The sequence below is a fragment of the Plectropomus leopardus genome, chromosome 10 (genome assembly GCF_026936395.1).
Source record: "Plectropomus leopardus strain MGB_pleo_1.0 chromosome 10, ASM2693639v1, whole genome shotgun sequence".
NCBI classification, from domain to species: Eukaryota; Metazoa; Chordata; class Actinopteri; order Perciformes; family Serranidae; genus Plectropomus; species Plectropomus leopardus.
Window position 1 is genome coordinate 31,001,578 of NC_142185.1, and position 11,304 is coordinate 31,012,881.

Below are 11,304 nucleotides of genomic sequence, written 5' to 3' on the forward strand. Positions count from 1 at the left end.
AATATGAACAGAATCTAAACATAACATTTAAAAATGCAATTATAACCAGTGGATTTTCAAATTATTTTGAAAGAACAGACGCGTGCTGCTTTTAAACTCCACTGTGCCACAGAACGTCGCCTGCCTGGAGACCGTGCTGGTTACTTGGCAACACAAAAACCTCGCCGGCCAATCAGATGCCCCGCTCGGCGCTCGGCGCATTGGTATATTCAAAGTCGGCGATTTTACTCCTGTGTGATCTCCCGATGATAAAAGTTGGAATTTTTTGGTAAGTAAACAAAATTAATGTTTTATTTTAATCACGCAACGCAATATATTGTTAATATTGTAATTGCGGTGTAATCCACGGTGTATATAGGCAGGGGGACTGTGTCGTGTCACGGCTGTGTATCAGTGTCAGTGGGTCGTGCTTCGGCTTTAGGCGTGTCTTCAGCCAGCAGTGTGGTTCAAATACTGAGTTTACAGCAACAGCGTTACATGTGTTTGTCTCCCAGGCTGTGGATTATGTGGAGGCGTCTGCACGAATTTAAAGTTAACATCTTCTTTTTCTGACTTTGGATGCTTTCACAGCACGCGTTTGGAAATGTATGTACCGCTTTCATCCCTCTTGTTCATTTCTGTCCAAGAACACCGTGTTTTTTAAACTCTGTAAGCGTGAACTAAGACTCACTAAAATTAAAGTTTGCTACATTGAAACGATAATTTAAAAAAAAATGAAATCAATTAGGATGTTTTAGCGTAAGAAGTAGGGTTTTTTGATAATTCAACCGTGTTGTGCGTGTGTTTGCTGAATTATCAAACGGGATTGTCGCCATATGGACTAATATTGAGTCAAATTTAACATTAGCTTGTGTAATGGCAACGCAAGTTAGCGTTAGTTTTAAAGCTAACTTGTTAGAAAGGTGAACTGTTACGTTAGCAGTTAGCGACGAGTAAAGTTAGCGGTTAACTATGTTGCATTCGTCGCGGCTTAAATTGATCAGCTGGAACAAATGATCACTGGTGGTGTTTTGACGAAACGTGTGTAACTTAACGGTAACTTGTCTCGCTACTTTTAGTGTCGGATGCGTGTTTTTATTTCGGAAACGCCGGCTTTAGTGCACGTTAAACTAGCTTAGTGTTTGTCTCCGCCGTTCTGGAATAAAACCCAGGCTCGCGCAGTGAGGTGTTCTAGAAGCCTCACGCGCTGTGTCCTGTACTGTGTGTCTAACGGAGGGCGAGCAGGTTGTCTCGTGCTCGCGTTGTGCTGTGCTCGTGCTGAATGGGTCATGATGCTGCCACTGTTTTACTGAGATATTGTAAAGCTGTAAAGGAAGTTAAGAGTGAAGTCAGGTCATTTGAGATACTTTTTGGTAGAAGACCACTTAAAACTGCACACTGTCTTAAGCGTTACTTTATAACTTGTTGCAATTTTTGTTGTATTTATTTGAAGGAAATATGTTGCTGAGTAAAATATGTTAGAAACTTTGCGCCTTCAAACAACCTCGACCTCAATTTTATGATATGTTCAGGTAAAATGGGGACAGCTGGTAAGGTAAACTCTGACAATAATGTTTGTTTTTTAAATGGTTAAATGCATTTATCAGTTAATTAATTAAATCATGACATAATTGCATTGTTGCATTTTATTTAAAAAAAAAAAAGGGTTGGCCAACTTTTCTGCTATGCCTTCTCTGTGCTTTTGTTGCCTGTTTCCTTGGTGCCATGTCGTCTAAGATGGACATGCATATGTGTAACAATTATTCTGGAGTATTGTGGCAGATATGGACCCAAAGCATCATATTTAATACTTTTTAAGTGAAAAAATTGCAAAAAAATATCTGAAATGTCACAGGATGGCACACAATTGCGTAATTTGTGATTTTATGGCACCTGGTAGCCTGAAACATACTGGTTTCTCTTCAGAAAAATGTCCCATTTTAGCTGAAATTTTCAGCCCATTTTACCTTGATACATCATGAACTCAATCAAAATCCTTTCCCATAAAAAGTAGAGTGTTGTGACAATATTTTGCTTATAATTCAAACAGTTACTAAAAAGCAACACCCTACAAATCACATTCGTGTTTTACCCTCAGTGTTTAGCTGCAGAACTCTTATTACTAACATGAAAAAAACAAAATGCCACATGGCTTTACTTGCAAGCTCTTGGACCAGATATTTTTTGACTCTTAGTTGTCTCAAACCAGTAAAAATGATATTTTCATGTAAAGCTTATTTGTAGCAAAAACTAAAGAACATATTTCGCGTTTGGCTGCTAATATTTATAGAGCTTAAGATGTAAAATCTTATTTGTGCCATTTTACCTGATGTCCCACACTACCTGACTTCACCCTAATTTATTACATTTATGTATGTTTGTATTAATTGGCATTGTTTCAGCAAAGTTCGATCTACTTTGTGTTGTTAAAAAAAAGAAGGGTTGAATATGTTGTAATTTTGTAGATTTGACTTGTTTCGTGTCATTTTAAAGCCATCACTAACTTATTTTCTCTCCTGTCACCTCAGTTAATCTGAACTTTTTGAGAAGATGGATAACAGGGAGGAATTGAAGAATTGTTCCGTCAGCGTCCTGACCTGGGAGCAGGTGAGCCGGCTGGATGAAGTTCTCACGGAGGTCGTACCTGTTCACGGGCGGGGGAACTTCCCCACCTTAGAGGTGCGGCTTAAAGACATTGTGGCCCGGGTGCGCTCCCGCCTGGAGCTGAGCGGCATCAGAGTAAAGGACATACGGCTCAACGGCTCCACGGCCAGCCACGTGCTGGTGCAGGATATCGGCTGGAGCTACAAGGACCTGGACGTCATCTTCAGGGTGGACCTCCCGCACGAGGCTGAGTTCAGGCTCATTAAGGACGTGGTGCTGGGTACCTTGCTGGATTTTCTGCCCGAGGGTGTGAACAAAGAGAAAATTACACCCATGACTCTCAAAGAGGCTTATGTCCAGAAGCTGGTGAAGGTCAACACAGAGCAAGACCGCTGGAGCCTCATCTCCCTCTCCAACAACAACGGCCGCAACGTGGAACTCAAGTTTGTGGACTCAATACGCCGGCAGTTTGAGTTCAGTGTGGACTCCTTTCAGATTGTACTGGACTCCATGCTCGCCTTCTACGAGCTCGCACAGACGCCCATGTCACAGGCCTTTCACCCCACTGTGAGTGGGGAGAGCGTGTACGGGGACTTTGGCATGGCACTGAGCCACCTGCGGAACAAGCTCATCGCCACCAAGCGGCCCGAGGAGATCCGAGGCGGCGGCCTGCTCAAATACTGCAACCTGCTGGTGCGGGACTTTCGGCCCGCCAGCGAGGAGGAGTTCAAGGGCCTGGAGCGGTACATGTGTTCCCGCTTCTTCATTGACTTCCCCGACATCGGTGAGCAGCAGCGCAAGGTGGAGGCCTACCTCCAGAGCCACTTCATAGGCGAGGAGAAGAGCAAGTACGACTACCTCATGATCCTGCGGCGAGTGGTCAACGAGAGCACGGTGTGCCTCATGGGCCACGAGCGGCGGCAGACTCTCCACCTCATCTCGCTGATGGCCTTCCGTGTGCTGGCGGAGCAGAACGCCATCCCCGATGCATCCTGCGTCACCTGCTACTATCAGCCGGCGCCTTATGTCCGAGACCACAACTTCAGCAACTACTATGTCGCCAACCAGAACATTCCAACATGGCTGCCGTGCAACTGACAAAAAGTACAACAAGTGGAAGGACGTACAAGAGGGCAACGCTGCCGCTGCTGCTTTTGAGAAGAGGGAAGGAATGATTGAAGAAAAAAACTCCCCCCCAAAAAAATTATTGAGGCAATAAATGCTGTTCCTCTCAAGGCACAAGTATATTTAAGTGGACATGTGTTTTGCTTTGTTTTTTTGGAATCCTTTCTCATTCCTTATCTAGAGTTGTCGAGGTCATTGAATAGAAAGTGATATTTTTAAGTGTTCATATTTTTTTCCTCATGTTTGGTTGTTTCCCTGTTTAGCAGAGTTGTTTTGTGCCTTAACCTGCCGATTTACCCCCCAATAATTTAAATATTTTTTGAAGACAGGGAGGAAAAAGATGTTGTTGCTTTAAATTTGGTTTTCTCCTGTGATTTAAAAAAAAAAAAAAGAAGAAAAAAGTGAAAAGGCGAGAAAAAAAGTAAAATATTGAAAAATAGTGTTATTGGGGCAGGGGTAATATAATAGGTGAAGGCCCCCCAAAAAACAGAGCACCAGTGTTAAAAAGTTAAGTTCACTGGGGAGGGATGAAGGTGGTACACTAATAACTTTGTTCTCATCTAAAATGAAGGGGAGGCTAGAGGAGTCGATTTGTTTTAATTCATTTGACGTGTAAATATCTCTCACAGACGTTTGTCTCCCCGATATGCCGGCAGTGCCTGTGATTTGTAAACAATGCAAGAGAAAAATGTGCGGATTTTTATTTTCCACTGTGAATCTCAGTGTAGGACGAGCTCCCCTCCTCCCCCTTTAACCAGTTTACTCAGCCCTGTACTTTTCAGTGGAGACCGGCTTTGAGCGGAAATCTGCAGCGAGACAGTTTGGGCCTCAGATAGACAGGCTCCTGTGTGTCTGAGGAGTTTACGCTCCTCTGTGTTTTAAGCCCAAAGCCTCACCAGTGACCTCCGCATGTCACAATCCTCTGGCTATTGTGGGAAGCTGAGTGAGTGGACACGGGCCCCGGCTCAGAGCATGGCCTCGTTGAAAGCTGGCTGGGAGTCCTGGAGTGACAGGCTGACTGGCTGTCCCTTCCCTTAAAAGGAGCAGCACATGGTGCGCCCGCAGGGTCGTCCCTCACAACCATTGCAGGCTCGACAGCAGCCCTGAAACGGGATCCTCCTCTGACGCAGCGACTGGCTCTCTAACTGTACGGGCCGTCTATAATTATCCTCTTTTTCTTTTTTCCTGGAGGAGGTATCTTCGACGCAGGGAACTGGGCATGGGTGTGCGAGCAGCAGCAGCAGCACTGTCACCTTACATGTGTGGGGAGCTTAGTCACTTCCTGTCCTCTTCTATCCGGTAACCACGCAGTGTTTGAACCCCTTTTGTGGTCATGGGAGCACAGACACCAAGGAGTGCAACTGGTATGTTAAGAGAAATGCCAGCATGTCTGCCAGTGGGATGCCACTAGGGGTGGACGATATGTCCCATAAATAATATGATGATATTTCAAGGTGTTTTTGCATTAACGATATTCTTGAAGATATGACAAAATACAGAAAAAATCATTGCAAGAACAAACAATTTCAACAAAATCTACAGTTTTACATGTCGGCATAAACAGTTTGCCTTCAAATATTCGGTAAAAACTATACAAAATAATGTGACAATATCTCACGATGTTTTTGCGATAATATTCTTAAAGTTATGACACAATACAGAAAAAAAATATTTCAAAAACATACAATTGCAACAAAATGTGTACAGTTTCACATGTCAGCATAACGACTGCCTTTAAATTTTTCTCAAATTATTTCTCATCATTTTAGTTTGTAAACAACAGAAATCAATACCAAATCCACCCTCAGTCATGCTTGTTTTTCCCTCTATAATAGTATGACAACATTAGTTGCAATATTACCATCATCACAATATGAATTTTTCCCATCATATCAATAATTTTAACTGGTATTATGGTGAATGATATGATATTGCACACCCTGAGATGCCACTCCCATTTTGGACTCTTTGGACTTCTATGAATCCTGGAAGCTACCACTAACTTGAGCCACGATCTCTCCCCCTACGGCTCGAATGTGACGGAGCTGCCCCCCTTAAAACCTTTTAAATTACTATTTCTAGCCGAGCCTATTATTAGCTGTAAGTTTTGAACTCTTGCAGCGTGGCATTACTATCACATGGCAGTGACTTTAACATACCATCTTTCTGTAGCGTCCAGGTTCAAGAGGACAAATGTTGCTCTTAAACGTCTCGTGTAAGTGACACCTGCTGTGTTTCTACTCTTCCCTCTGTTCCTGCACACTCCCGTGCTGCTGCTGCTGCTGCTGCTCATCATCTGCGGCTCGTGTTTATACAGATAACCAGGAGCGTCTCTTATCTGGCTGCCCCACAGCTCCTGCCGACTTAAAAAAATTGTACGTGGGACAGTCAGCTCAGCCTGTTCTGCAGGTCACAGCCGGGGTCAGGGCACGCTCTGCTGGCTTAGCTGCTGAACTTTGGTATGGGAACCACCTAGGTCTTTTTTTATCAACATATGAGGTGCCACACACTGTCTCGCTCTGGACCAAAGTTAAAACCAGCAACCGAAGCACTCAAGTGCCTTTTGACGCTTTTTAAAAGTGTTTTTTAATGGTGATCATGAGAGAAAGCATTTCCTTCAGCCTCTTTAAACCTTGTGAACAAGGCAGCCTGGGGGAATACAAACATTTCTGGTTGGGGAGCAAAATAATTTTGGTTTGAATTTGAAGAATTTTTTTGTGTGTTTTATTTTTCTTTTACCGTTTTTTTTTTCTCTTTAGTTTTTGTCTTTTAGTTACAGTCTCATGTGTCTAGTCATTCCTGTCACAGCGTTCTCAGCCATTTCGTTTCACTCCTGTCGTCTTTTCCTTGGGCCTTGTTGTCACTGGCAGCCATGTTGACCTCACTCGTGCCTCAATGCCTTTTTGAAACTGATTTTCTAAACAGACATTATATATATATATATTTACACCCTTGATTTGACAGACTGCCTAGCGTTGTAGCTCCACGTAATCCGGAGGCTGATTTTGACGACAGTGTTGTCCCCATCCAAACCAAAGCAATACCTGAAGTGCACTGACGAGCTAAACTTTGGCACAGTAGCTGAAGGTCACCCAGCAGAGACCCCACTCTAACAGAAGCACTTTAAAGAGGCCTTTTTTTAACTCCAAACCCAGCCACCTGAGAGGAATGTAAATAAGCTAACATGGTCGATTGCTGGAGGGAGTTGAGCTGGTTCTCAGGGACATAATGTGTTTTTGAGAGCTTTGTTTTGTCCCTTTTTTATTTTGGGAGGATACATTGGTTTAACCTGCCCTTGACATTGAGACGTCCCCTCCTTATACTCACCTTCATTTTGTTCTTGTCTTTGTATTAATTGTAACTCTCTTCTTACCCAAACTGCAGGGTCTTATTGGAGTAGATCATGCCTAAAGGTGGTAGCCAGCAGACTTCAGCTTGCAGCGCCGGGTTTTATCTGTGCATCCATATTCTCTGAAACCTTATCATCACTCAGTGGGTAGTGCCCTCTTACGTTGTGTTCACACTCCGAGCCTCAATGCAAAAGCATGACATTATCGCCAACTCACTGGAGTGTTGCTTACGTCATGGGCTCCTGTGTTGCTGCAACTTGCCACAAAGCACCCCGACTGAGCGTCAGAAAAAGAAAAATGTATGCTTTTGATTAATGTCTGGGCCCCATTTTAAAGGGCAAGTTTGGATTTTTTGTATGGTGTACTTATCCATAGTCAGTGTATATACAGTAGATGTCAGCATGCTCACAGTTTGGAGAAGCAGCAGGAATAAGATACAGAAAATAAGGATCAAAAATTATTTTATCCATCTAAAGAAAACCCCACCTAAGAAACATCAGTCAGTTTAAGTGTATGCTTCACTGAGTGTTTTCACTGCTTTAGCTTTCTGTCAGACAGCCTCTTCCAATGGAGATCAGTTCCCCATCCATCCCCTTGTCACCAGACTCCTTTGGCAAAACTGTAATTTTAGCTCACGGATCACAGGAGCTGCTGGTCTACTGCTGCTCTGATTGCTGTGTTAGTTTGTGTTATTGTGTGACTTTGATGAATCCAAACTAACCCTTTAAAGTACCAAAGTCACACAATAACACCAACAAACTCACTGAAGGAAGCAGTGGTAGACAGGAGCTCTTGTGTTCAGCAATATTCAATCACTGTTTTTCTGAATGGAGTCTGGCTTTGAAAATAGCGATTTAACAGCTTCATTTTTACCAGGTGGAAATCAGTCTGACAGAAAGATAAAGTGGTGAGAATGTTGTTTAAAAAAAAAAACCTACTTTGAAACTGAAAAAAAACTTTTGTTGCTGATCCATCCACAGCAGTACATTGCTTAGCTTCTGTGTCGGCATTCAGCCTGCTTCTCCAAACTGGGGGCGTGTCGGGGCGTTTCTGTGCATACATACAGCATAAAAACCCACTTCAAAAAATCCAAACGATCCTCGTAACATCACATTTAGTCGCCAGATTGCATCTGATGCACACTTCAGTGTACAGAAAGCTAGTGTCAGCTGGTTAAAAGACACCAGCTCAACTTTGATTTCTGTTGGCCGTCAGTTTGCAGCTCTGTGTCACAGCTTCCATTGAAAATGACTTGTAGCCTGTTGTGACGCTCGTACTGTAAACGCAGCTTTATTTTAGTGCTAACAGCTGAATTTACTATCATACTGTTAACCCTAAAATTATCTTTGCCTTGGTTGAAAGCATGGGACAAACACTGATTTAGTGCTAAAATCCTTTTCTTAGAATAGCAGCACACAGTCTGAATCATTCCCCGTTTTTTGTATCCATCTGCGTGATGATAAATTGGTTTATTGTGGTGATGCTGCTGCTCACAGTTGCAGGTTGAAGTCTGCTGAGCGGGTGAGGACTTGTCCCTTCTTGGGCTTTTTGTTGACGTCGCTCACTAAAAATATTTGTGAGCAAGGTCAAAGAAAATGCAACAAACAAACAAAAAAAAGTGCATTTTCTAGAGTCGATAGTGAACGCAGCCTGGAATGTAAATCCTCTGCATCTTTTTTTGTGTCCACCCAACTTTCATGTGTTTACGGTTCTTGTGACGTTTTTTTTTCTGACGACTGAAACTTTGTGCCCGTTAATGAAAGCTTTACCTTCCCCCACTAGATGTGTGGGGTGCAGCAGGGCTCATGTTTAGTCACCTCGTCAGGGTTGGTGTATGTGTGTCGATGTATGAAGTTTTTGTGAAGGACGATATGGAGAGAGAAAAAAACAGAGGATGAAGTGTGTTTTGCCTTTATTATTTTCTGGCCCCCACTTTTTTTTCTGCTGTAAACTACTTATCGATCCCATCGCTTCTCTCCCTCTCCTCGCCTTTGGTCGTCCCATTTGTTTGGGCTTTGTATTAGTGCAGCGTGTTTTTTTCTTTACGGCGCCTGTAGATGTATTCTTTGCCGGAGTGTGTGCAGAGAAAGCCGTGGATCAGATATGTAGTGGTTTCGCTTGTCTAAAGTACAAGTCTTACACCATAGGAATGTGACGGAGGCTCTCCTGAAGTTTCTAGACGAAGAGTCGTGAATATTTTTTTGCAGCAGATTTGTGTTTACGTTAATGCGTGGAGGTGTGTGTGCTTGTTTGCATGTGTGTATGAAGGGATGCCTGTTGCTATAAAAAAAAAAATTAAAGTGGGGGTGGGGAATATGAAATTTGTCGCACTTATATATATTTTTTTGAAATAGTTAATGCAAAAGAGCTTTTTTGTCAGCTTCGTGATCGTGACGATGAGTTTGATGGTTACAACCATTATACTATTTCATTTTTCAGGACTTTTACCTCACTTGAGTTTTTTTTTCTTTTTGAATGGAAATGTACATGTACATCAGGAAAATGTGTTTGAAGAGGAAATAGTGAATAAAGAGTATTAAATGCAACATCCGCTTCAGCCATTTAATTTAATTTAGAAATGATTATTGCTGACTGTTAACCCTTCAACACCTGGATCAGGATAAGTTTTCTCGTGCTGCATTCGGATGCCTTTCACTGGCATTTAAACCTCTGAAACCTGAGAAAATTAGTTTGTTTTCTTTCAGAAGCATGGGGAAAAAAACATGAGCAACTTGGCAAGAAATGTCCCACAAACTGAAAAAAAATTGCCATTTTTTTGTTAAGTTGCTCATCGCCCTCTTCCCATGTTTTTGAACAAAATCGAGCCGCTTTGCTCAGGTGTCAAAGGGTTAATCTTGTATTTTCTGTTTAAAGACAAATAAGCCTTTCAATGCCTAACTACCAGACCACAAAAATATTTAGACGTTTGCAGGTCCTTAAAACATCTTTAATTCCAGTTTATAAATATAAGCCTTTGAAGTCACTATACGGTCTCAAATTTAAACTTCTTAGGTTGTAATTGCCACAAACATTTTGTTTTCTATTTATCATGTTGTAATTTTATTTATTTATTGTAAAAATGAGTCAAGTCTTTGTGAAACGTTTCAAACAACTGAACTAAACTTGTCTGTCTTTTCATGTCACCGCGTCTGCGATAGTCGTGGCTGGAGGCATTATGTTTTCGGGATGTCCGTCTGTCCGTCCCGTTCTTGTGAACGTGATATCTCAAGAGGGAGTTTCCTCAGATTTGGCACAAATGTCCACTTGGACTGAACTAATTTTGGTGGTCAAAGGTCAAGTTCACTGTGAGCCCAAAAGGTTGTGATGTAATTATGACAAAATTTCACACAAATGTCTTATAAGATATAATGAGGTCACGTTGTGAAACCCTCAGGCCTCGACTGATGATGTTCTATAACTAGATACATTTATGCTGAAATATTTTAAAAAACTGAAACATAAACTTAATTCTTTAACCGTAGTTAGAAGGAATATTTAATCTTTGAATGCACTTAAAGAAAGTGCTGTTAGTATATTTCTGACAGCTTTAGTTTTACCGTCCTGTGCAGTTTCGTGACCTCTTTACTCGAGTCTTGTGGGCATCCCGATGATGGCTTTAACCAGAGATGTTTTCCGTCTCCATCACTGGGGAAGCGGTTAGTGGGGAGATCAGTCAGCTCAGCATTCAGGACTTTAAACCCTGTTCCTGCTGATCTGAGTTCAGTGGAAAACGCTCCCTCTCTCTGCCAGAGTTTTACTGGATAATAAAAGTCTGGGCATTTTTTTCTGTGAACAGGAAGATAGTTCAAAGCCTATAGACCCATACGTGTACATGTCCACACACTCACACTGCACAGTCGCTGTGTAGGTTTAGATGAAACCATTTTCTAATTCACAATAAAAATCAAGTGATTCACACTGGAACATGTTTTTGTACCTTTAGTCTACATGTGTGGATGCCTAAAACAGCTTCAAAATATAAAAGAAAGTGACTGTGGAGGATCCCCCGCACTCCCCAAAGGAGGCCCTAGCTAAGCCCCTGATGTCCCAAAATCCAAGAAATGTCCCAGAATCATAGAAATGTCCCAAAATCCAAGAAATGTCCTAAAATCTCAGAAAAGTCCTAAAATTATTTTAAAAGATCCTAAAATCATAGAAATATTCTAAAATACAGGAAATGCCCTAAAGTCTCAGAAAAGTCCTAAAATTATTTTAAAAGATCCTAAAATCATAGAAATATTCTAAA

At 42.0% G+C, this 11,304-nt stretch overlaps 1 protein-coding gene across 1 annotated transcript; it reads left to right on the top strand.

The window, feature by feature from the left end:
- Window positions 1-394: 394 nt before the first annotated feature.
- tent5c (terminal nucleotidyltransferase 5C) lies at window positions 395-9,604 on the top strand. Its single transcript, XM_042494302.2, has 2 exons — window positions 395-585; window positions 2,508-9,604. The coding sequence occupies exon 2, from the start codon at window positions 2,530-2,532 to the stop codon at window positions 3,679-3,681; it is 1,152 nt and encodes a 383-aa protein (XP_042350236.1). The 5' UTR covers window positions 395-585; window positions 2,508-2,529; the 3' UTR covers window positions 3,682-9,604.
- Window positions 9,605-11,304: the final 1,700 nt, after the last annotated feature.

What these genes read in the sequence shown, in the direction of transcription:
- tent5c (XM_042494302.2), top strand. Translation starts at nt 2,530, where the DNA reads ATGGATAACAGGGAGGAATTGAAGAATTGTTCCGTCAGCGTCCTGACC.